General features: G+C 36.9%; 2 protein-coding genes across 4 annotated transcripts in view; one reads left to right on the forward strand and one right to left on the reverse strand.

Moving 5' to 3' along the window:
- Positions 1-17,171, forward strand: part of Arl8 (ADP-ribosylation factor-like protein 8) — a 153,372-nt gene extending 136,201 nt beyond the window's left edge. The window contains exons 2-6 of the mRNA XM_034968765.2: positions 5,246-5,451; positions 7,175-7,255; positions 8,182-8,255; positions 9,096-9,257; positions 9,516-17,171. Of these exons, the coding sequence (XP_034824656.1) occupies positions 5,329-5,451; positions 7,175-7,255; positions 8,182-8,255; positions 9,096-9,257; positions 9,516-9,639 (564 nt within the window). The 5' untranslated portion in view covers positions 5,246-5,328 and the 3' untranslated portion in view covers positions 9,640-17,171. The remainder of the gene's footprint in view (positions 1-5,245; positions 5,452-7,174; positions 7,256-8,181; positions 8,256-9,095; positions 9,258-9,515) is intronic.
- Positions 17,172-18,216: 1,045 nt separating this feature from the next.
- Positions 18,217-26,775, reverse strand: LOC117982409 (cyclic GMP-AMP synthase-like receptor). Of its 3 annotated transcripts, none has more exons than XM_069498766.1 (6): positions 26,648-26,775; positions 25,793-25,972; positions 24,168-24,356; positions 23,102-23,388; positions 22,330-22,492; positions 18,217-21,864 (listed from the first exon to the last, which is right to left on the reverse strand). In XM_069498766.1, exons 2-6 carry the CDS (start codon positions 25,964-25,966, stop codon positions 21,064-21,066), a joined length of 1,614 nt encoding a protein of 537 aa, XP_069354867.1. In that variant the 5' UTR covers positions 25,967-25,972; positions 26,648-26,775; the 3' UTR covers positions 18,217-21,063. The 3 variants fall into 3 exon arrangements, with proteins under 3 accessions (XP_069354867.1, XP_069354869.1, XP_069354868.1); XM_069498768.1 differs by lacking the exon at positions 26,648-26,775 and adding an exon at positions 26,436-26,459; XM_069498767.1 differs by lacking the exon at positions 26,648-26,775 and adding an exon at positions 26,055-26,165.
- Positions 26,776-26,879: the final 104 nt, after the last annotated feature.

Raw genomic sequence — 26,879 nt, forward strand, 5'->3', positions numbered from 1 at the left:
TGAAATGAAAATGAGTTACATTACTTTTCACCTCAAAATTGTGATAACTTTTTGTTGGAGAGTTTTGAGTTACGCCATGAACGGGCGATAAGTTTTAATTTTACTAGAATAAAAATGGTTGAAATATAGCAGTAACAAATGTAAAGAAAAACAAAACTGTTATTTATTTACTAAATGAGTGATAAAAGCTGACTAACTGACTGATTGACTGATCTATTAACGCTCAGCTCAAACTACTAGACGGATCGGGCTGAAATTTGGCATGCAGATAGCTATTATGATGTAGACATTTGCTAAGAAAGGATTTTGGAAAATTCAACCCTTGAAGGGGTGAAATAGGTGTTTGGGAGTGTAGCAGAAAATAAAATTAAACTGAATCATTAATTATTTGTATTAGGATGGTTTCTCCGTAACATAAAACTGGTATTTGCTTAGTTTTATAAAAACAAATTGACGGGTTATTGAGTCAAACTTGGTTTAAAACGACATTTTTCTCCGCAAGGAGGTTGCAATTTACGAGCATGGATTTCTTTTTTTAGTTGATCCCGTGACTTTGAAGTTGTACAGCTTTCCTGAATTGCTCGGAGTTTTGGTTATATTAACCGTACATGTCTCCAGTTTCCTTAGTTTCTTCTTACTCTGGACAATCTGTTCTTTTGCTAGAGTTTCTACACTTGGAACCAGATTGTGATCCTCATGATCAGGGTGGGTAGTGTTATTTTCATTGGGTCTTGAAGCAATATTTTGGCCTTATTTTGGCCTAGATTCTGAATTTCGCAATAAGAGCCAGTAGCGTTCTTTCATCATTTGAGCTATTACAGCTTGAGGTTGAGCTGCTGCTGGAGCCACTACTCGAACTTGAACTGCTAGACGAAGATGAAAGGGAGCGAGTTCGTGATATTATTAGTGAAGTAGCGATTTACGCAAAGGAGATAATTTTTTTAGAATGGGGTTTGTGCTGGACGAAGATAAAAGGGAGCGAGTTCTTGACGTTGTTGGTGAAGTAGGGGACTTACACAAAGGAGAGATACTTTTTCTTTTGGGAATAGGGTTTTCGTTGTACGGGTCTGCGTCAGAATCGTCGAAATAAACTGGTGAGACTACATACTGATGTTTCAACTTTTCGTCGTCCGTCAGCGTTTTTAGGCTGCTCAAGATTTAAAGAAGATTCTGAAATGCTCGGTGATGAAACTAGCCCTTCTTCAGCTGGCGACTCGGACTCATACGCTCTATTGAGCATTTCCATATTATGGGGGGATGAAATACTTCTTGAAACATCCAATGCTACTGGCAACTCAGGTGCATTACTCTATTTAGCATTTCCATACCAGGGCACGGAAGCGTTCTTGGAACATCCAATGGAACTAACAACTCAGTCTCCTTTACCCTGTTCAGCACTTCTATACCATGGGATGGAAGGGTTCTTCTATCATCCAATGCTGCTAGCTGGTCAAGTTCCTGTTTTTGTGTTTATCATGAGTTTTCCTGCACTTTTTTGTCCTAAAAATGAACAATCATGTAAAGTCAACCAACTCAAAAAATCCAAAAATATCAAGTCCTGCTTTTCGAATCTTTATAGCGAATAAAAAAACTAATTCTAAATGTCATAATAATAACCTTTTATCTATGAAAAGTACGTTTTTGACTAAACAGGCCAAGATAAAGGACGTTAAACTTTCCTTCAATAAAACTACCGTAAGTCGGAATTTGATTTTACTGTCATGTAAATATCAGTAACTTGAAATATCAAAAAAAATATCGCAATAAAATATCAGTAAAACACAATTAACTCTAAATAAAAACGAATTTAATGATGACTTACATTAGTAAATTTCACGTAAACTCCTGCAACTCAAAATGAGCCACTATTCAAACGTCATCCACCTTCGTCGACCTTAAGACTACTCAAAATGACGGAGTATGTTCGCGCCGTTGAGGGGAGGGTCATTCAAGTAAACCTACGTTTTGGACCATTATTCGATGACGGTTGAAGGTATAGTTACGTGAGTTATATCGCCGTGTAGGTATTCAAGTCAGGAGTTTGAAAATGCCACTAACTCAAAACACGCACTTTTTGACTTAGTGACCTTTTCATCTAGGGGTGCGATATTTGAGAACAAAATTGAGAACCCTCAGGCATGCAGGATGCAGATCTCCTCTCGATGTTTTCCTTCACCGTTAAATTTGAAAATATTGTCGTTTACGGATTGTGACGTCATTATTCACCTTCCGTACAGCGTGACGTTTATAGTAAAAACTAGCTGATGCCCGCGACTTCATCCGCGTGGATTTACATTTTTCAAAATCCCGCGGGAACTCTTTGATTTTCCGGGATAAAAAGTAGCCTATGTGTTAATCCAGGGTATAATCTATCTCCATTTCAAATTTCACTCAAATCTGTTCAGCCGTTTTTGCGTGATTGAGTAACAAACGTCCAAACATCCAAACATCCACACTTTCACATTTATAATTTATTAGGATTATTAGGATTAGGAAATAAAAAAATCATGATTTTTTAAAATTATTCTCTATAATACTGAATTCTAGCCACATAAACGTACGCGAACTGACACCCTTGATAAAGGACCCCGGAAGGGTTCGAAACTAGTCGGGCTAACGTCGACTGGATCTGTGAGTATAGCCGTAGATATATACTTACTATAGTATACCTACCTAAAAGGTATTATTTTGTTTGTGTAGTTATAACCCTAGAAATGCACATTGCTTACCATGTGCTGGCTGCGTTTTGTCAACATCACCCCATTCCGAGCCGAAATAACTTTACATACAATGTATCTTGACGAGTGACGACTATGGTCTTATTAAATGGGCGATCCATGGGTTCGATTCTCGGCAGAGATAATTAAAGTACATTTTTAGGGTTCCTTAATAAACAAGGAACCCTTATAGTTTCGCCATGTCCGTCCGTCTGTCTGTCCGTCCGTCCGTCCTCGGTTAATCTCAGACTATTAGTGCTAGAAATCTGTTATTTGTCATGGGTATAACCGACAAAGTGGTGAAATAAAATTGTGATAATTAATATTTTTTTTAGGGTAGCTCCCCTACATGTAAAGTGGGGATGATTTTTTTTTCTCATCTACCCCATAGTGTGTGGTATCGTTGAATAGGTCTTTTAAAAATACTGTGGGTGTGGGAACATCGACATTTTTCGATTTCTAGATCCGTTTGTAAAATATGATGTTTTAAAGTGCTAATTTTTATTAGAGTACGTCAAGTGTCCCCCCCCCCCCCCCATTAGCCAAATGGTAGTATATAGGAACGTGAAAAAATTCACAGAAGTAGTAAATATAATCAATTTTAAAGGAAAACTATCATGGCTAAGTAGGGTTCACAGGTTAAGGAGTTATATATCTGTTTTTCGAGGTCAATTGTGACTACGGAACCCTACACTGCGCGTGGCGCGCCACGCACTTGTTTTAAATTCATTATAGGCAAACGCTTGACCACAATCACACCTGATAGAAAGTGATGATGAGGCTTAGCCCTTCTAAGCCTACCTAGAAGATGGCTAATCACTCTTGTTTTAAAGTTACCCGGGTTGTAATTGGTAGGAAACACAGATCGTGGAAGAGTATTCCAATCCAAACCAAGCCATGCGTTTGAGGAATGGTGACGCAAAACGTTTCGTGCGTGTAGATGGAATGTCGACGACATAAGGATGGACTCGCCCGACGTTTTGCTGTTCGATGGTAAAATAGTGAAGGGGGACAAGATCGAAAAGTTCCTGAACACACTCTCCGAAATATAACACACACGTACATATTTGCATCAAAAAATCAGAGTCCTCAATAGCCTCAATAGCAATAGCTCAACGGTTAAGGAGTGGACTGAAATCCAAAAGGTCGCCGGTTCAAACTTGCAAACTTTACGCTTAGTTGGAGGGGAAAGGGCAATATGACTTTAGGCATGATTAACATGGCTAATATTATTTAAAAAAAAGTGGAACGAGGAAATTCGCAGAAGAACAAAAGCGACCGACATAGCTCAAAGGATTAGCAAGCCGAAGTGGCAGTGGGCCGGCCAAGTCTCTCGCAAAACCGACGGACGGCCGATGACGGCACTCGTGAAGCTATGAATTAGCTTATCCCATGATCTCTATGGCTTATCCCAACCAAGTAGGTACATACCTACTTTTACTTTTATTTTATTCTGTGATTTAGATACAAAGTTTTTCAAACTTTTGAGTCTCTAATCTAAATTCAACTTAGTTCAAATTCTTCTTTTCTTGTTTATTGTCTTTCTTCCAATGCTTTCTTCAGATTAAATTTCGCGCCCCACCTGTGTCATTGATAGCGCTGTCAGCTGTCATTATTGTGACTTATCAATGTTGCTAGCCCTAGTTCTTATATTTTACCCCTATATTTCGGTTATGAAGTCTAGTTTTATTTTGATTGCAAGTAAATTAAAATTACTTTGTTAGTTGAAATGGTAAAATATACTTATGTCTGATTTTTTTATAGTCCCTCACGCTCAAGCAGAGGTGCTTGTAAAATGTTATTCCTTCTATTTTAATTTCACTTCGGCTATTGTAGCCTAGTATACTGCAATCCACCATTGCACAATAACTTCAAAAAGAATTTTTTTATTCAATAACCAATTAATTCTTTAAAATACTTGAGTCAACATAAACTCACTTCAAGTTGTTAGTCAAGATCTCACGTACAAAGTTTATCTTGACAATCAAAAAAGTAGCCACGCTGATAACCTGGATAAGAAATGATCATTTCTTCATGTTCTAATAAGAGCTTAAGTGCATTTAGGTATCTCGCTCTAACAGTAAGTGTCACAATAGGGCTACTTCTACATGTATTTATTCTGAGCTACTGACTACTGAGTCACTTGAGTGGTCTTAAAAATAGTTACATTGTTGGCCATTTTCCCCGAATATTGGTAGCTTTTTTTGTACTGGCAACACTAAAATTTATGACAGTCATTTATAGTCTGCGACCCTAATTCAATTCTGTAGTCTTTGCTTTGACTGCGTTTAGAAACAACAAAATGCCATTATTGTTTTTAATTGAAAAAATTATTGAAAATTGATTGAATATTTCAACTTTATGCGATATGATGTAGTTAATTATTTATTTCATATTACTTATTACTTTAGCAAAATTAAATTATTTTAATTTAAATTAAATTATGATTCTATTATAGGAATTTAAAAAAAATGTTTTTACTTTCTACAGAGATTTCTGAACACAGCCTGTGACTGTCATATTGTAAGCACCAGCGGGCAGCGATTTTTCCGAAAGGCGTATTTAATTTGACTTTCATCTGAAACAAAATATATTTATAAACGGAATAAAAATGTTAGCTTTGATTAATCGTATCCTAGATTGGATCAAAAGCTTATTCTGGAAGGAAGAAATGGAGTTAACACTTGTTGGACTACAGTATTCGGGGAAAACAACTTTCGTTAACGTCATAGCTGTAAGTTACTGAAAACAATCAGTTACCAGAATTTAACAGTATTGTTCACTATTCTCTATAATTAGCATTTAAATTTCTTGTAATTTTCTCCACAACTTCTTACTATTACCATTTTAAAGCACATTAAATTTTCATTAGAAAAATTATGATACACTTTTTGTTCATGACTCAGTTTATCTAACGCTACAAAGTCTTTTGTTTGTATGTTGTTATTAGTTAGATCCTAGCGGGATGTATTTGGTCTCACGACTAGTAATATAATATTATGTACAAAATTTTCTCTTAAGGAAAGTATATTTTTGTATATTTTATTGATTAAAAATAGGTTTAAGTAAATATTTAGTCTCTTTTATTGAATTTGAAATTTAGTTTGTTAAATGTACACACTAGTAGTTACTGTTTCTTTTGTACACTGATAATGACTGCATGACTGTAATATAAATCTCTTTATATAACATTTTAACATTTATTTTTTATTTGGCACAAAAATAAATACAACATAACAGAACAAGACATTATTGACATAGATCAGTTATAATTACAAAAACATTACTGTACACCTGTTTTCCGAACTAGTAAAAACTGTGTCTTGGATGTATGTATATCATTTATTGCGGTGTGCCAAAAAAGGACAGGTAACAAAATAAAAACTTATAAGGTAGCTACAATAATAGCGAAATAAAATGGGAGATTTGATTGGTTGATTCTCTGCTTACATTTTTTCACAGCCAATCAAAGGGCAGAATTTGTTGACGATTACGATAACGATGAATACGTTTTTCTTACACAATCGGGGGGCTGTTTCCAGTTGACACACATAAAAGCCATTATTTGGGAATTGAAATGCATATGTACCTATATTATGTTTGTTTGCTGTTATCAAAGAGGTTCACTAGTAATACTCCAGTTTGAGTATATATTCATTTAAACACAAAATATTTTAGTGATAAAAAGCTGATAATATAATATTATGAACTTCAAATTTAATACTATCATAATTATTGATATAAATTATTAAGGACCTGTTTCATAACCGGCAGATAAACTTTGTTGTTATTGCTTCTCTGTGGCTCTTTGGACTGCAGTTTTGTGTTCTGCCAGATAAACTTTATCTAACAGATAAATTTCTTATTTTGACAGATTTCCAATACAAACACTGTCAGAACATCAATTTTATTCGTTAGATAAAGTCTATCTGGAAGTAGTGAAACAAGCCCTTTTATGCTTATAAACAGAAAATATAATATTATGTAATTATCAAAATTGAGTTTTAATTTTTATTTGTTCTAATTTTACTTTTATTATTGTATTAAGGTTTGTATGATTCTTTATTCATTAGAGTTGGTATTTTTCATCGATGTATACTTTTTACTTTCCTGTTATTATAACAAGAGGATTTCTTTTTTACGGTACTATGCCACAATATTATTATTGTGGCTGGTTTATATATTTTTTTGTTTTATATTTGATATTTTGTATAAACATCTTTATTAGTCCCGCAAATTGCTAATGCGCGTGGCCGCCATTTAAGTGACGTCAGCACTAGACCGAAGTTTCGAGCTGATGGTATATTTTTATTTCTGCTGACGTCAACGATGTTAATGAGACATGGTTCCAGCGTAATAGCAATTTGAGGGACTTATATTGCTTAATACTATGACAAAGAATAAAAAATACAGGATAGACTTAAAAACAACGATCATTTGTTTTGTTTATGTTTCAGTCTGGCCAATTTAGTGAAGACATGATCCCCACTGTTGGATTTAATATGCGCAAAATTACCAAAGGCAATGTCACCATTAAAGTAAGTTTTTGTTTTATATTTCACTAGATGATGCATGTGACTTTGTCTATGTGGATTTAAGTTTTTAAAATCTTATAGGATTTGATTTTCCAGGATAAAAATAGCCTATAATCTGTCTCTGGGCTGCAAGCTATCTCTGTACCAAAAAGATGATGCTTATGACTTTGTCCACAAAGATTTAGGTTCTTTAAGAATCCTGTTGGAATTCTTTAATTTCCTGGGTGATAAAGTAGCCTTTGTCCTTCCCTGGGATGCAAGCTATACCTGTACCAAATTTCGTCAAAATGGATAACCAGCAGACAGACACCCTTTCTTTTTTATAATATTATAGTATGGATTACAGTTATTGACAAGACGATTTAATGATCTCCCTGGAACAGGGTTTGATTCTCGGCTGAGTCTAATTGGAAAATTAATTCTAAATTAGCTTAGGTTTGGTCTGGTGGGAGGCTTCAGCTGTGGCTAGTTACCATCCTAACTTGCAAAGCTATGCTGCCAATCAGAGTGAGGCAGCTACAATGTACAGTGGATTTCATTTATTACGACCTTGGTTGTAGTGACCATTTACCTATAGCGACGTTAAATCTAAGTCCCTTGAATTTAAAGCATACAAAACTTTAGTACCAAAATTCATGTGGTTTTTTCCTAGAAATCCCACGCAGATATTGCGACCGGAGTCGGCCGCCAAAGACACAAAGATTTCTTTCTTTCACAAACATTTATTATTTTTTGTTTACATAAACACAGATGGTCAGCAAGTGTGGAGACCTTTAACTATACGTATACATGTGTACGTGTCTGTATCTCTTTACCTTTTGCCTGTAAACTTTTAACTTTTAACTGACTTTCGGATATAACGACGAAAATAGAGTGGTCCCTTCATCGTCGTTATACCCGAAATCCACAGTATTTATTATTATTCCTAGGTTTGGGACATTGGCGGTCAACCCAGATTCCGTTCCATGTGGGAAAGGTATTGTAGAGGAGTCAACGCTATTGTGTAAGTTGAATTTTATATTTTTTTCAATACTTTTATTTGGTTGTCTTAATATTTTATATCTTTCATATTCCTACATTTTGTTCGAAAAATCCTTCAAAAGTCAATTAGCTTTGCTTTTTGTTTTTGCTAGATTATGCTCGCGACTTCGTCCGCGTGGACAACACAAGTTCCAAACTCCTATTTTATCCCTTAGGGGTAGAATTTTCAAAAATCCTTTTCTTAATGGATTTCTACGTCATAATATCTATCTGAGTGCCTCAGCCCGATCCGTTCAATAGTTTGAGCTGTGCGTTGATAGATCACTCAGTTAGTCAGTCAGCTTTTCTTTTTTATATATTTAGATGAATTCATTAAAATTAAGGAAACAACTGTAGTTTCACAACATTTTAGTCTCATACCTTTATGATAAGCAGCGGTTGCGGCCCAATTAGACTAAGGGTGAGATCTATAGGGCACACTCTGACTTAGCTTAGACTTAAGACAGAGTTAAAACGAGACAGCTATATCTCTCACATAAATCTGACATGTTTTAACTCAATCTTAAGTCTGAGCAAAGTCAGAGTGCACTCTATAGATCTCAGCCTAAGTCTCCCTTAAGACTTAGTTGTAAATCATTGGTTGTGGAGACAAAAGTTTTTCATGTTAAAGTCCCCCTCTTAAGTGCCGCCCTGTCGTGATCATGCCCATGTAACTTGATAGGACCCCGCCTCGCATTTTGTCTGCGCTCTACAGTAGTACACCGTGACTCATCTTTAATTTTTAATTTGGCTGTATCTGTTACCCATTATCGCAGAGTGCTGTCACAATATGTACAACATATCAGTTTACTTTTGCCCCCAGATACATGGTCGACGCAGCCGACCCTGACAAGATTGAGGCCTCACGGAACGAGCTGCACAGTCTGCTGGACAAGCAGCAGCTCACGGGCATCCCTGTGCTGGTGCTGGGCAACAAGCGCGACCTGCCGCACGCTCTGGACGAGCACGGCCTCATCGAGCGCATGTGAGTACACGACACGAGTGACGAGATCGAGCGGCACGGGACGCAGCAGCAGCACCTCACGGGTTTCCCAGTGCTGGTGTTGGGCAACAAGCCTGCTAAGGTGTGGAACTCCCTTCTGGTGATGGTCGCAGATACATATGTATAACTTAAGTACCTTCTAGGCAAATGCGCTCCAACGCAGAGCATTGCAGGTGTCTGAAGCAGATTAACGTCCAGCTCAAGTTAATTTTGGTTAAAAAAATGTTTACCTTCTTTCAGGAACCTATCAGCTATCCAAGACCGCGAGATCTGCTGTTACTCGATCTCGTGCAAAGAGAAGGACAACATTGACATAACTCTTCAGTGGCTCATTTCGCATAGTAAGTCGGGGAGCGCGCGTTAACTCGCACACTCGCGAGTCGCTTACACGTATACACGAGTCGCTCACACACACGTACGAGGCGCCGGCTCGACAACACACTACCATAAACAGCTATTTCATTAGGGGCCATTCATTTGTTACGTAAAGATGATTAGAGAGAGAAATCTGTAGGCTTAGTATGGGTCTGTAGTTTTCGAGTAAAGTAAACTGAGCTTTATTGCTTTGTATTTATGAACAAAATTTAACGACGTAAATATAATGTGAACGTGGTGCGTACACGTACGTATTCGAGGTTGTACGCCGCCGGTGCGAGTTGAGGTAGCGAGCGGTGGTTAGCGTTTGGTTTCAATATTAGATCTATCTGTAATCTGTGGAAAAGACCGGATACAATTTTTGACAAAATAAAACGTTGACATAACGTGACATAAAATATTATAGAAAGATTATTATGTCCATTAATTAGCAGCGTTATTATTTGTCAAAAAATCGTATCATTCTTGACAAATAACAACGTTCCTAACTGCCGTACTCACAGTCGCTTAATCGTTACTTAAGTTTAGTTAAAACGAGACAGAGCTATATCTCTTACATAAATCTGTCTCGTTTTAACTCAATCTTAACGATTAGCGACACTGAGTGCTACTGTTAATAACTTATCGTCAGGTCACAAATAGGTAGAATATATGTGTAATATGGAAACAGAGATTTTCCACTCTGAATCAATTCGCTGACGCTCGTTGAACCTGGATGTATATTCTGTGCGTCAGGACAAAAATATTTTGTATTCCGTAAAATTAGAAAGGGATGTTAGTATTATTTCGAGTTCATAGTTTTCTAAGCTAGAAGAAGATAATAAAAAAGCATCTTACGTAATCAATGAAAGGTTCTATTGACGTCGCGTAAACACTATGTAGAGATTGCGTAGATCCTCAGCATGGTGCATTGTAGGCCCCTTTGTGGATTTTGTTATTTACAAAAATATTGACCTTTTTGTAAAAAAAATCACGTATCTACTGAGAGTTGGCTAGGTCCGGTATCCATCAAAGCGGAAATGTGTTTAATAAGATTAGTGAAAAAATGATAATATACTCTATCCACGGAGAGAAGTTAGTATAGGGCTCTCTCTGTTACGTAATCCCGTACAAATGACAGGCTAAAAATACTGATTTTTTTGCCTCTGTCATTTGTACGGTGGGCGTTAACCATTTTGAGTGACCAACCAATCACAAACATGAACTATGTCTTCCGTACTACTCTTAGAGTAGTATAGAGGTTTTCCGTCCTACTCAACGAGTACAGAAAACACAGCCTATGTTTGTGATTGGTTGGTCACTCAAAATGGTTCAACGCCCACTGAGTTTTTTGTCTTTGTCATTCGTATGGACTTACGTAACAGAAAGAGCGCTATACTAACTTGTCTCCGTGGATAGAGTATTTATTATATCAATAATAGTCTGAATGGCCTATTGAACACATACGTGGATATCGGGCCTTGTTGCCAACATATCGATAGTCCTATTGACAGTCAACAGCATGCAGGTTATAGACAGATCTATAGAGCGAACTTAACTTCGCTCAGTCTTATGACATGTTAAAACGAGACAGCGTTATATCGTTAAAATCTCAGAATAAGGACTGTTAGAAGTAGCCCTTGTGACACTTACTGTTAGAGCGAGATAGCTAAATGCATTTAAGCTCTTGTTAGAACGTGACAAAATGATTATGCTTTGTCCTTATCACCGTGGCCATTTTTTTTGTTTGTCAAAATGTATTTGTACGTGAGTATTTGACAAACAACGTGAAGTGTAGAAGGAATGACATTTCACAAGTAAGAAAATCTGCTTGAGCGAGAGGGACTGAGGGGGCCACGCTAGTTGCAAATCTGGACATATCTGTGGTTAAAATAAATCTGTCTCGTTTTAACTGAAACTTAAGTCTGAGCAAAGTCAAGTTAGACTATAGATATCATCCATAGAGGATGTTTGCCTTAATTAAACAGCTCAATAAATCTTATTTTTCATGACCTGCCAGCAAATCTGACTACAGCCATTGCGCATAACTGAGTAGGTTCCTGCGGTAGTGGAGTGGTGCAGGAAGTATATTGCGTAATACCTTTGCTTCAAAGTTCTCTAAATTTGATAGTATAGTCACTATTTGTGTCCAACACAGTCTAATCTATCTACTATCGAAAGTATTGCCTGTTAATTTTTTATTTATTTTTTAAATGAAAATGGCGAGCAAACGAGCAGGAACCTTTGCAGTACCAGAGGAACCACCAATGCGTTGCCGGCCTTTTAAGAATTTGTAGTTTGTTTATGGTGAACTATCAATAGTTGACTATCGCTCGGCGACACTAACAAAAACACAACAGTATGTTTGCAACGTCAATCACCATATTGGGCCTAAAGCAATTGACACTCTTTATGTAGGTAGTCAAGAATTGTTTAAATTAATTCTTGAAGATTTTGAAATAGACGAATAGTTTTTGCATGCCCCGTTTGAGATTCCTTTTAAGACCACGGACAAGGTCCGGTTTCCACCTAATCAAGCGGAGCGGAGAGATGTGTTCCTAGATGACGTAAAAAATTATTACGTACTTTTTAAAAATCTGATCGGTCAACTTAACACGTCATCTCCTCTCCGCTCAGCTTAGGTGGAAACCGGGCTTTAATCTGTTGGGAAATCGAATGTGGTTGTCTACGGAGTTTTGTCCGCGCAGATAACTTGGCACGATGCTAATATTTCAATGGGAACCCACACTGCCAATCTATAAGCTGACCGGCCATAGAGATAGTATCATCTGTGGAACGCCGTAATTTAAAAAAATATTTCGTCAAGTAAACTTAAGAAACCTCCTTAGTCTGAAACTGAAGATGACAGCTTGCATTGGCCGGACCTCTTGTGGCGCCCTCTGAGATTAGTTATGGCTGTGGATCTCCATGAGTTATAGTGATTGTAAAACAAGTAGGTAGTCCAATCTAAAGTGGCATCATGGCGGTCTGCGCTAGTCATAAAACTGAGGATTTAATACAAAAGGCCGGCTGAGATTTGCTTTGTTCATACAATGGGCAGTCATACGCCTCGTGTTTAGGTTGGACTAAGTTTTGCGCGTACAGTATGGCAGAAGGATTCTGCACGCGATTTTTCAGTAGGTTTGTCCGTGGGGTCTTATATTAATTATAATTATTAACACAAATAAAATAAAAATAGGCTGTTAAATCTATTTAATAGATTGGTAGATTTGTAAGCGCCGCGAATTTTTGGACTGCTCTCGAGAAATCTCATTTAAGCCAGAAACATACTAGCGACACGCCACTCGCCACACACACAAATAATACCATCTTAGCCAATCACAACAAATAATACCCTAAATTCAACCAATCACAACAATCGAGATTGTTCGAATGATTTTTGCAAAGATAAAAACTAACCGTGGCGTGCTGTCGAGTGGGCGTGTTATACAGTTGGTGTTAGGTAAAAAACTGATCTTGTAGCTGCGCAGAGAGTGATTTTTCGATCGTGGTACAAAGTGAGGTGCGGCGGGGATCTTTTTTACCTAATGCCCAACGAGCATGCACGGCTCATAAAACGTCGCCTTAATAAGTGTGAGTAAAAAGAAAGTGTCTAGACAGCCATAAACAGTCGTCTGATTCGAAAAATTATTCGGCTACAAGAGAAGTTGCTAGTTTTCAAAATGTGTTCCTTAATGCAAACTGATAAGGTTCAATTTTTAAAGAAAGTTTCTAGTATTTTAATTTTACTAGACCACAAACAGCATTATACAAAAAAAATACATTGTTTAAATCCTAAGTGGCAAGTTATTATAAAATTCGATTTAGTATACTTGTGGTTATTTATTAAAAAGTAAGTTATTAGCTTTTAATTGTCTGTTTTATTAATGAGCTACTCCATAAGACTCGCTTCGTCGCGGTCGCCCCTTCATTCCCTTCTTTGTTAAGGAGGTCGCCTTTTCGCTTCGCTCGCCGACTTGCTCCAGTCGGCCTCGTAGGTTTGCTTCATTCAGCACCTCTTTCGCGAACTTCTGGCTTCGAGCTTTACAAAGACTAGGGGTAGGACAGACAAGACATTTCGTTCTGGGCTACTTAGTTAGGAGGTACTCCGGCCACCAAAAATATACTTGACACTTCAATTGAAAATTTAACCTCAATAGTTAGCGGGAACTTTTAAAAGCTAATAAAAAGGTTTGGGACTGGATAAGTTTTATTATCGAACGACCGCTAGTGGCCATTTAGACACTTCCTTAAAAAAAAGAGTTGACTTGTTCTCTTCATGCGTAAATTGCGACTCTAGGTTCGCCAGAACCTATCAAGGATAGAAGTTACCCGACATCCAGTGCGACAAGGCTCTTCTGGCACTTGAATTAAAACAAGAGTGAATAGGCATCTTCTAGGTAAACGCGTCCCATCTTAGGCCACATCATCACTTCCCATCAGGTGTGATTGTGGTCAAGCGTATACCTATAATGAATAAAAATGAATGGATGGAATGAATGAATGGGAGCGGTCTTGGAGAACAAAGGCTTAGACTATTCAAACAAGAACAAAGGTGACATTTGACGCCAACGGATTTTCGCCAAGCGCCAAAAGAGCCTTGTCGCACTGTACTTTATGAGAGTGAATTGGGAAGGTATTTGAAAATAAAGTAAAGTTACTTATTGACTTATCTATGGTAACGAAAGCTTCGATTCTTGAAGTGTTTTGGCGAGTAATTTTTCACATTAAATTACACTTCAACCTCTCTTATTAATTAATTATTTATTTATTAAAGATGAAGAGATAATGGAAAGATGTATTGATCGAATACATAAAAATGTGTATATTATTGCTAAGTCACCAACGGCCACTCCTTGCCGTCAACCCATAGACGTCCACTGCTGGACATAGGCCTTCTGTAGGGACGCCATGATCTTGCGCCGCTTGGATCCAGCGGTTTGCTTGATGGCAGCGTTTGTTTGATGTCGTCTGACCACCTAGTGGGGGTCTAGCACCCAGCATCTTGGAACCCCAACATCAATTACTTTGTAACTTTTTAATGTTTTTTTTATGTATTTGATCCTAACCAAATCTTTCTCAGTATCTCAGGCAAATTTTCTATGTTCAAGTTCATTATATAGGCACAAATATGTGTTTAATTCTATTTTTGTGTCATTTATTTTTTATGGATACAACCGCCTTATTACCGAAAGCTAAAATGCATATTAATTTAATAACATAGGCGTTTCAGTTTCCACTAAAAAAAATGTAGAAAGGAGGGGTTTAATTGTAATTCAATGAGAATGTATTTAAATTCACTTAGGTCTTAAAATTAGTTAGCTTGAGTTGAAGCACTCGCGATGTAAGTGTGGCATTATTTTGTCTTCATTCAAAAAGGCGGTCTATTTATATTATTGGGGTGCCAAGTTTGTTGCGCTTGTTGAAAATTTATTGTATTATTGGAGCATGAATTCAAGGTATTGCCACATTGGAAAATTATACTTATCCAGGCAATATTATTGCAACTGTTAGATTTAATCTAATATATCAAAAAGTTTTGCGTCAACAACTATATTTACATTTTATATACTTAATATTATATTTTTTCACGAAAATACATTGAATTATATGTTTTTTTGTTGTAAAATTTAGACTATGTATTTATGATTCAATTTTAATGTATTATAGATTGTAAATATGGTGTTGCCAGTACGAAATATTATATCAGATATATTTTTTCATCTGCAGTTGCAATATTGAGGATACGTACGTACCTACTACTGTAATTAGAGTGTTTAGATTCTTAATCTTAGCATATAACATTATATACATTATAAATATACTTATCTCATACTGTTAGCTAAATAATAAGTTAAAAATATATAATTATTATATATAGTTAGTGTGAGACTAATAATAATTTTTCTCGATAATAGCTGTATATAATTAAATGTAATTAATTATATATTTTGTTTGTTTATTGGCTGTACTAGACTCGCACGAGAAAATCGTCAGTCATTAGGTTTAAAATTATCAATTTATCAATTAACCTGCTTCTCTTGCACATTGTGTTGTCGAAAGAGATTATATTCGCTCTACACTCTTTTTATTGTAAACTAGTTCTATCTAATGAGCTTTATGAAATGAGCACTTTATTTATTAATGATCCCTTTAAAATAAAAATACGACCTATCTATATCAAGAATCTAGTAATAAAAGACTGTCATGAGTGTAGAGACTAATAAGCCGGATTTTGACTCGCCAAGAATGATTAGGCAATCGCCATGTAAACAGCATTAACGCATATTATTTTCATATACCTACCTACCGTACGATTATCAAGTGCTTATAAGTACTGATAAAATTTCAACCCACTGGTATCATAATTCCTAGTTTAGCAATCATACAGTTAGAGAGATCAAGCACTCATCCGATCGGAAAATACGGATATAAAAATATCATATAATATGTCATTGGACTATGACTTCTTGAACGTATTTTCACGGACTCGGATCGGATGAGTGCGTAACCGCCCTCAGACAACGAACGTTTGATCGCAGGGAACTATACCGGTCCTTGATAAACTCAACATTGAGACAACTAAGATTATTATCATTGCGAAACGGGAGAACAGAAAACATTTCATATGAGCAAGGTCCGCGGCATACATTTACTAGGGCAAGATTTTTCGCTGCCCAACTGTATGATTATTATCTAAACTGCGATATTATTAATTGGCACATTTTTATAGCGAGATATGGGTATGAATGCGGTCTATAGGCATTGGAATTGGTTGATTGATTGAAATGGCTAGTTCTCGCATTTTCGCCCGCCGCGCGGGCTTGCCTGGCGCTTAGAAATACTTTTTAGGTATAGAACCAAAAGACTCCGTTTTATTTGCCGGATAGACATCTCAAATAACCATAATCGAAACGATAACGACTAACATTGGTACTAATTCGACTGTACACAAACTCTAAATTATCAGGCCCTTTTCGACAATTAGTATTATTTTAAGACCTGTCAATTTAGTTTAAGAGGTTATAATATTGTGGCGGAGTTTGATACACAATCTCATAACTAAAATGACACATCTGAATATATTGCTACCATCCCTTTCATAATGCTCCCTGCGGAAAAGGATAGCATTAGATTGAGGCCTGTCAATTTAGAGATAGTGTACAAGAGAATTGGCCACATTGGTACAACAATGCGGCCAATAAGTTCGAATTAGCCACAATATTAAATTGAAATGGTTGTTGTTTTCTCGTAGCTACAGGCGTTTTTATTGCAAATATATTTATTTAAATTAAAATAATGAAATATTTTGTCTTTGTAAGAGAAAGTTTTGAGCCCAAGCCGCAGGCGGGTTAAACGATTGTAAGTTATAACCCTCCCCTGCGGCTTGGCTTAACAGTTAAAATAGGCCGGTGTTATTTGAGTTATCTGTGCTAGCGACGATTTATTTTGTAATGTCACTTGGCTGTAAAATATTCTTTTTTCTATGATGATTGATGACACAAATCAGGAAATAAATTTTTAATTACGTTCAAGACTGGGTTTCTTTGTTTAATTTTCCCCTTTTTTTAATCTGAGGCCTTATTATTACAAAAAAACGGTCACATACCTATTGGCAGATTTACTCATTACTTTAACTTGAAAAGTTACTCTCAGGGTTCTGTGAAGAATTAGTAGGTACCTATGTCTGAACATCTCGCCAACAATGTTGATAGAACATCTACTTATATCGTTCTACATGGAAATACTATAAATTCAGATTAAAATTATTGTCTTAAAGTTGTTTTCTGTAGGTAGGTACTAAATTCGATGTTACCGCTTGGAGAACAGTACCCGTAGTATAAGATTTTACGTCTCACCAAACGTTGCTAGAATTTGAGAGTCGAAACACAATAACATCAAAGTAAAATGGACCTAAAGAGCCTTGAATTGAAGTCAAATATTCAATGCCACTGATTTTAATTTCGCAATGTTTCCGCTTGGAACGCTGGCTGTAGAAGTGTAGACAAACTTGAGCTTTAAAACAAGGCCATTAAGATCCAGTTTACTATATGGCGGAAGTATTTCGACACTCGAATTTGGTTTGGTTTGGTGAGACGTAAAATCTTATACTACGGGTACTGGCAGTAGATGTATGGACGAATTTAAACTTTAAAACAATCACATTTAGGTTAATTTTAGTCAGACTTTAGTGTTTCGATGTTCTAACAACGCGACGCTGGGAGTTTCTAAATAGTTACCAAACTGAATACTGATCACACGTTTTTACATTACTTTCTGCCGCGTACTGTACATGATGTTATAGTGCGCGTCAGGTCGACATGGCAATCTAGGTATGAGGTGGGTGGACGCCCCGCACACCCGCGGTCGCCCGCACCGTGTTCGCGCGGGGGCTATGTGGGTTTGCGGGCGTCCCTAACCCGATTGCCATCTTCACCTGTCGCGTATTATAGCGTCTTCGATGCTACAAACCCCTATACTTGATAGTTATATAACAGCAGCTCGATTGCGGTAGAAAGTTAGCTACTGTAAAGCTTGACGTAAAAATTTGATAATTTACAAAGGTAGGCAAATGAATACACACGTATAAAAATAAAATAATCTTTGTTTTAATAATATCAATCTTTATAAAAAATGCAAAAATTATCATCATATTGGTATATGGTTCAATTATACACAAATCTCTAATATAAAATTAATTTAACAGGTCTAAAACTAATGCTATCCTTAACAAGGAACTATGTGAAAAGGGTAGCATTTGTATTCAGAATTGTCAATTTAGTTTAGAAACTGTTGTAAGTACACAATGGGGCCGATTCTCTTGTACACAATCTCTAAACTAAATTAACAGGTCTAAATCTAGTGCTATCCTTTTCCGCAAGCAATATTATGAAAGGGATAGCAATAGATTTAGACATGTTATTTTAGTTTATTTTATATTGTGTACAACGGAATTAGCCACATCACATTCTCTAAATTAAACTAAATTGACAGATCTAAATCTAGTGCTATCCTTTACCGCAGGGAGCATTATGAAAGGGATGGTAATACATTTAGACCTGTCATTTTGGTAGAGTGTATAACAGAATTAGCAACATTGTGAAAAAACCAGCACGATTTAGATCTGGAGATTTGGGTAAAATTAAATTAATACCGTTATAATATGGAATATTTTTATCATTAATAGGTAATTTAATTAGAAATTACTTATCAAGTAATTTAGTTATTAAGTATCAAGTAGTCAAGTTAGTAATTGTGACCTTATTTGATAAATAAACTACTAAATTTTACAAAATAACTTATAATAAAAACTTAATAAGTACAAAATCAAGATATTACGGCCGAATACTGACTTAATACAAGAGCGTCCCAACCGCTTGATTACAGTTAAACATAGATATTGACATAATATAAATTGTGCATAGAAAATGGCAGTAGGTAATTATGTTTGTGCCGGTTCAAAGCTCCCCACCGAGCTTACCGGGGTTTTTTTAATATTTTTTTTATTCAAGTAAACTTTCACAAGTGCTTTCGAATCGTCGGATGCATCTACCACTGGTTCGGATTCGGATCGGTTAAAATTGATACTCAAATGTTGATAGTATTTTGAAACATTTAAGCACCCTCACATGACGCTAGTATCGCGCTCTCTGTTATGTAATGCCATACAAATGATAGAGATAAAAATCTATAGTCTAACAGCGCCAAATGGCAATAATCAAGTAGATTAAAAAAAAGCGGCAAGTTGTGTAAAATAAGATAATAATGAGGCTAATTCCGTTGTACACAATCTCTAAACTAAACTAAAATGATACGTTTAAATCTATTGCTATCCCTTTCATAATTTTTCCTGCAGAAAAGGATAGCACTAGATTTAGATCTGTTATTTTGGTTTAGTTTAGAGATTGTGTACAAGAGAATCGGCCCCATTAATGCCTACGTTTTAGACTTCTGTCATAAACATCAATAAAACAACTTAGCACCGGCTAATAAGAGCAGGGTCTCCTTTTATAATGGGAAGGGTTTAGGCCAGGGGTCACCAAATGGCGGACCGCCGGCCGGCCTATTTTGTGCGGACCTTAATTGATTACACAACAGAAACTAAATCTTCTATTAGATGACTTAAAAACATTTCTTAACAACATAATTGAACAGACTTCAGCAATTCTAAGCGAAAAAAATATGTAACAAGTTTCCATTGCTTTCTTATGATTTTATATATTCGGCCATTATCAGTCAATATTTATCACACATTCTTATATTGATATTACAAAATTTTAAAAGGTAGTAATGTGTATATTCACATATTTTAATCAGCCAAAAGCTTGCCGCCCAATACGAGCTGAGATGCCTTTAACAGCATTGATACCGTGTTATCGTAATTGGTTTCATTTATGGCATTCTTGCGCAACAGTGCATTCTAACCAATAGCGAGAGAGAGTGTCAGCCAATCAGAGGTGATTGCGACTGTCTCATTGTAGCTGTCAAGTTTTGAGGTCTAAATATATATTTTTTAGGCCTACACAAAGCCAAAACGGTGTAATTGCATGACCAAATTACATTTCAGCCTAAAACTTATGGGAGTACCTACCATATTACATTACATACTTACGGAATACCTACGCTCGCCGTTCCTGCAATATCCCGCTGCCGTCGAATACCACCAACAACCTTACCTTCTATGGTTAACCACAACAAACTGAATAAAAGCTGTTAAAACTACTGTAATTGTACCGTACCGTTTTGATCGAAATTAGGGACCTCAATTGTAGCACAGTCCTAGGTCTTTTTGCTTGCAAACGAATACAAGGTGAGTGATTGAAATCATGGATTTTGGTCTCAATTTCAGTGCAGTTTTAGACCGTTCTGCTTAGAAATAAGTTTAGATTTGTATTTAAATTAATGTATAATAAAAAGTATTTTGGTCACAAGTGTAATAAACATATGGCACTGTTTTTAAATTTTAAAATTTAAACTCTATTATGTGATTCTGGATGTTAGTGAATTAATACTAAATATCACAGAATTTTTAAAGCCAATCGAAATTGAATCATCATTTAAGGAAGTCATAAGTTTAATTTTTTTACATTAACGTTAATTTGGTTTTCATAGTAGGACCTCGCCTCGATACCCTAGTTAATGTTCAATTATAACAACGAATCATTAAATGCAACTAGGCTAGTTTAATGGTAAATGCAGACAAGCTAAACTTGTCTATGTCACGTTTATCAGCTAACTGCAATCTCATTGTGGTAAGTGAGATGCAGTCTAAAGTTGAGATCTATAGAGCACACTTTGACTTTTCTCAAACTTAATAAACTGTTAAAACGAGACAGCGTTATATCGCAGGCATAAATCTGTCTTGTTTTAACTAAAACCTAAGTCTGAGCAAAGTCTAAGTACACACTATAGATATCAGCCTAAGAGCTTATTATTAAAAAGTTAATAAATCTAACACTTTAGAATCTGCCATAGCAATCGTTTCAGATACCAGTTCTTTATTACATTCTGACGTTAAATCTTCCTTTACCAATATCGTTTGATTGCTACCTTTGAGTGACTTCAGCTCTTTTTCTAATTTTATTATTTTCTGGTCTTGCTGTATTATTTTCTGGTCTTGCTTTAATATTTTCTGGTCTTGCTGTATTATTTTCTGGTCTTGCTGTATTATTTTCTCTTCTTGCTGTTCGACCTTGATCGTCAACTGATCAACTTTAAAAGTAAGACTTTTGACAAGTTCCAGAACGCTGTCATCATGTGGTTCCTTCTGTACTGGTTTTGAAGAGTTAACTTCTGAAGAACTTGAGCTGACAATGGACGTAGATCTACTGATGCTGTTCGGTGTAACAGCGATGTTATTTGTGATAGCTTGTTTCTTATAGAACTCGGAGTCTTTGAATTCCTTGATTTCTTCAGCGTTCAACAAAGCGTACGCGACTTTGTCCACGTCGTTCGCATCGATGCTGTCTAGAACCTGCTTAAGGTTTTCAGCGTAGCTATTTAGCAAGGTCGGCTTGACCCCTTGTAACAAATTATTGTTTTTATTCCAAAAGTATGGTATGTTCTTGTCTTTAACAGCATTGTACAGTTCTTCGACCATTTCACGGAAGATGACGCTCAGTTTCTTCTGCCAGTACTTTTTGTCGTTGGTTTGTTGTACTTTCCAGAGGAACAACGTTTTTATGTAGTAGCTAGCAATGGCCTTCATGCCGCGAGCGTCGCGTAACTTTTTCACCTGTATTAGAAATGCGTTTTTAAATAAATAAATAGAAGTTTATTATATATAATATCTCTCACCCGGCTTTACTCACGTGTTTAGTCGCCGCTAGCCCGACTAGTTTCGAACCTATCCGGGGTGCTTTTTTAAAGGGAGTCAGTTCGCGCACGCGTCGCGGTTATGACTGCGCGCCGCTGCCCGTACAAATAAACAGGCTGCTCAAATAAACAGAGCACGTCATGATTTCTGTAAAAGCGCGTCGGAACATACAATTTTGTGTTCTTGCCACTAGGTGGCGCATTTCCGTTTTGTTTAATGTGCATCCTGTTATAATTTGAAGAACGGCTCTGCCGTCATATATAGTATCTTATGTTCTTTTCATAAATAAGTTTCTATATCTATTCTAATCTCTCTAAAACCTTTACTCTCTTTTTTTCTTTATTGTAAATGTTTTTGGTACAAATTAAAATTAAAACTATTTACCAGTCGTATGGTGGTCTTCAGTTGCTGACAGCCCTTGATCAAGTCCCGCTCATAGTCCTGGAAAGAGAGCCTCCACAGCCTGTTCTTGTGCGCTTCGTCTGTCACCGCTTTGTTGGGCTTGGGCACCACCAACCACTCCTTGATCTGGCTGCCTTCCATTACTCTGGAATTATTTCACCATTATCACTTGCTTTAACGGTGAAGGAAAACATCGTGAGGAAACCTGCATGCCTGAGAGTTCTCCATAATGTAATCAAAGGTGTGTCTTGAACCTCCTCAATTAACTTTTACAAAATGAAGGATTTTTATATATTTTTTCGCGTTCTTTTTTGTGGTACCATATCAGTAATCATCAGTACTATTATCACCTGTTTTAGTTTTTGCTAGCGTGCTGGTTACATCCTGTAAAGGAGAATGCCAGATCCTGACCCACCAATTTACACACAATATAAGTTAGTTATAATTATCCTAGTATTAAATAAGCACTTAAAAATTTAAAATTGTGATTTTAATCTTGCGGATGTTTTTTATTAGTTTCACAATTATTGGTAAATTGCATATAACCTAGAATCATTATGTGACTTAATCTTAGATTTAATGAAAAACCGCAAGTTTTAGAGGTGATAAACCCTATGTATAGTTATCAGTGATGAAACAGCAACAAAATGCTGCATAAAGCATACATGTAAACGACTTTTATATAATAAAGTGGGTTGCAGTTCTATAGAAATTCTGTCATTGTCCTTTGGGCTGGGTAATAACAAACTGGTACCTGTATCCTTCCGGCCACCGCGGCATCATGAACCGTATGACAGGCACGAGGTCGACATCCAGCAAGAAGTGTTCCTCTCCATCCACGTTACGGATGTTCAGGGTGTAGGCCGGTCCAGACATCTTGTACTTCATGAGGTATGTCACCCCGTTGACGGTGACCTGCCCGTTGAGCTCGTTGAGGGTCTTCTGCACGATGCTGTGCAGCCAGTGCCGGAATTTGTTTTGCAGAAAGTATTTGTCTGCATCGCGCCAATCTCGAGTCACTTTGTGACAGTTTTCCCACTCCTATGGAAAAAAAACCGTAGTACAAGTCGAACTCGCACACAAAGGGTTCCGTATAAGTCCGCAAATTGCTAATGCGCGTGGCTGCCATTTTAGTGACGTCAGCACTAGACTGAAGTTTCGAGCTGATGGTATATTTTTATTTCGGCTGACGTCAAAATGACGCCATTTCGGTGTTAATGAGACATGGTGCCAGCGCAATAACAATTTGCGGGACTTATACCATCGTACACGGTACAAGGTTGATGGTATACCTAACACTTTTTATGTAGAACTCTGCAAGTTAATGACGGACTGCACCATCTACATGTGATTAAGTAAACAATTTTTTCATGAACATATTATTTTAATTTTTTTTTTGTTTACATTTGTAGCGTGCACTAAAATTTAGAGTATTTAAATGTAAAATTGATGTTCCGTCCTTTTTTAGCAATATTAAAAAGAAAAAAATGCAGATACTCTAATTTTAATCTCTGAACTAAACTAAATTAACAGGTCTAAATCTAGTGCTATCCTTTTCCGCAAGCAACATTATGAAAGGGATAGCAATAGATTTAGACGTGTCATTTTAGTTTAGTTTAGAGATTGTGTACAACGGAATTAGCCACATCAACAGTCTTAAGTTTAGTTTAATAAGGTTGTCATAAATAATTATTTCTTTGTGTACCGTAGTCTTCCAATTAAATGAAATAAAATAAGTATTAATTTATGAAAAAAAAGTTAACACTATGTTATATTGGACTATATAATATTTTTAGAACAGGATATTAGATTAGAATTACCTTCTGCTTATCCAAGTTGTCAAAAGCTTTGATGATTTTCAGTTTAACAAAGCCGGGCTGGTCGTTCTCTATGATGATGCCATTCTCTCCATCGTCGTAGTTGATCGGCAGGCGGATGACAATGTCCATGTCAAACTCATCCAGCTTGCTAACCTTGATGCCGTCGTACACACTGCCCGCATACAGCACCTATTGATATAAAAGTTTGTTTAGCTCACAGAAACAAGGAAACAAAATATAGGTACAAAAGATTTAGCATCTTTTGTATGGCTTTACAATTTCGAGAATTTCAGTTGGGTAGGTCCAATTACGAGAAAGAGGTCAACCGCCGAATCCAAAAGTCCTCAGTGCTTGAAGACCAAAGTCTTCGAACAGTGCGTGTTGCCAGTGATGACATATGGATCCGAGGCATAGTCGCTGACTATGGGCCTCATAAGAAAGCTCAGTCACTCAGCGGGGCGATGAAGAGAGCTTTTCTACGTGATCAAATCAAAAATGATGATCCGTAGGAGAACTAGAGTAACCAACATAGCTCAACGGGTTGCGACGCTGAAGTGGCAATGGGCAGAGCACATATTTCGTACTACCGATAGACGTTGGGGTCCCAAGGTTCTGGAATGGCGACCTCGCACCGGAAGACGCAGCGTTGGAAGACCCCCACTAGGTGGACGGACAACATCAGACGAGTCGCAGGGAGCCGCTGGATTCAGGCGGCGCAAGACCGTGGCGTGTGGAAGTCCCTACAAGAGACCTATGTCCAGCAGTGGACGTTTATTGGTTGATGATGATGATGACGATGATGATGATGTATGGCTATATCCTCAAAAATCAAAGAGAGGAAACAGAAACAACAAGTAGCTTATATGCTTATACATGATGCAATATATACAATATACATATCTGTACCAAATATACACAAACAGGTTAAACAGATGGTCAGTGAAAAATAGCAGACAGACTTTCACATTTTATAATATTACTAGCTTATGCCCGCGACTTCGTCCGTGTGAACTACACAAATTTCCCATACCCATATTCGCAATAAAGAAATTTGAATTTGAATTTGAATTTGAAACTTGTGTAAAGGCAAGTCTAAAATTACTTGTGGAATTTTATTATAAAATATTACACTCATTCCCACAAATGACTTTCCCACCTTCCAGAGGCGGAGCGCAGGAGTAGCTAGCTTATTTTTGTAGACCTAGAGCTAATAAACTCTACTGTGACTAGCGTCCCACTCCCATAAGCCTATTGGTATAGTATGATAGCTATAGTGCCATGATCGCAATCACACTGGTTGGCACCTTGTTGGCACTCTTTCACTATTGGCTAAAATGCCATACATTCAACCAATCACAACAAATGTGATGTGCTCGAACAAGTACAAGTAACTAGCTGATGCCTGCAACTTAGTCCGCTTTGATCTAAATTTTTAAAAATTTTGTGGGAGCTCAGTGATTTTCCAGCATAAAAAGTAACCTATGTCACTCTCCAAGTCTTTTACTATAGCCATGCACAAAATCATGTTGATCAGTTGCATCGTTGCGGCGCGATTGGACAAACTAACAAATCAACAAACAAACACACTTTCGTATTTTTACAGTGGTAGGTAGTATTCTGCTAACCTGTGATGCGTATTTCCCAAAGTAATTGCACTGTTCGCCCATCTTCTGCTTGAACTGCTCGAACACACTTTTGAACACCTCCTGAGATCGTTTGCAATCGTCATCTTTCAGCGCAATGAATTGTTTGAATATCTCGCTGAGGTACACGTCCAGGTTCTTCTTTTTGGTTGACATAATTTACTGGAGAATGAACAATAATTATTAATAAGTCGGTATAAGGTAAGGTAAGGTACAGAAATATTTCGAATAACAAAATATGAACCTATCATTGGTGAAATGCTGGTTCCCAAATTCTGGCGCTCCACACCAGACTTGAGACTAGCAGACTGCAAAGAGGATGCCTAGTAGGTATCGTAAAACTGTGCCTATATTAAATCCATTATACCACTGAGCTGTGCCTGTGACTGAGCAGCACCTGAGCAGTGAGATGGCAGTGAGCCACCAGTCATCACCGACCAGAAAATCACAGTGGCAGGTAGTCAAATGTAACATGAGACAGCTCAAAAAGTAACATTTTGGATATATTTAGGAATAAATCTGTAGGTACCTAATAATATTATGAATGCGAAAGCGTGTCTGTCTATCTACATATCTGTTACCTTTTCACGGTCTATCTTTTTAACCAGGTACTAACTATACCTACAGAGAAAGCTTGCATCCATGAAACGTGCTTAGACTTTTTATCCCGTAAAATCAAAGAGTTCCTACGGGACTTTTGAAAACCTAAAGGCGATTGTCTAAAACCTGCAGGTAGAGCCACTGAACAAAGCGCTTGCGCAGCGAGCGCTAAATTTTTGATGTATTTACGAACAAATCTGTAGGTAACTACTATTTACTAATAAGGTAAGTGGGTACCTAATAAGAAAGGGGGAAGCCAATCTCCAAGCTTCAGTAATTCAGAATTCCTGCGGCTGATTACTAAATCCAACCCACATTACCTTAAAACCCCCTGACTTCAATAAAAACCTAACCATAGAGTAAAGTAATAGGTACACTGGAAATACCTAGAGAGCCTTCTCATAAGATTTTAATGTCACCCAAATTCCTAATGCAAACCTAGCACCATCTATTAGTTGGTCACCTACAA

Source organism: Maniola hyperantus, chromosome 5 (genome assembly GCF_902806685.2).
Source record: "Maniola hyperantus chromosome 5, iAphHyp1.2, whole genome shotgun sequence".
Taxonomy (NCBI): Eukaryota; Metazoa; Arthropoda; class Insecta; order Lepidoptera; family Nymphalidae; genus Maniola; species Maniola hyperantus.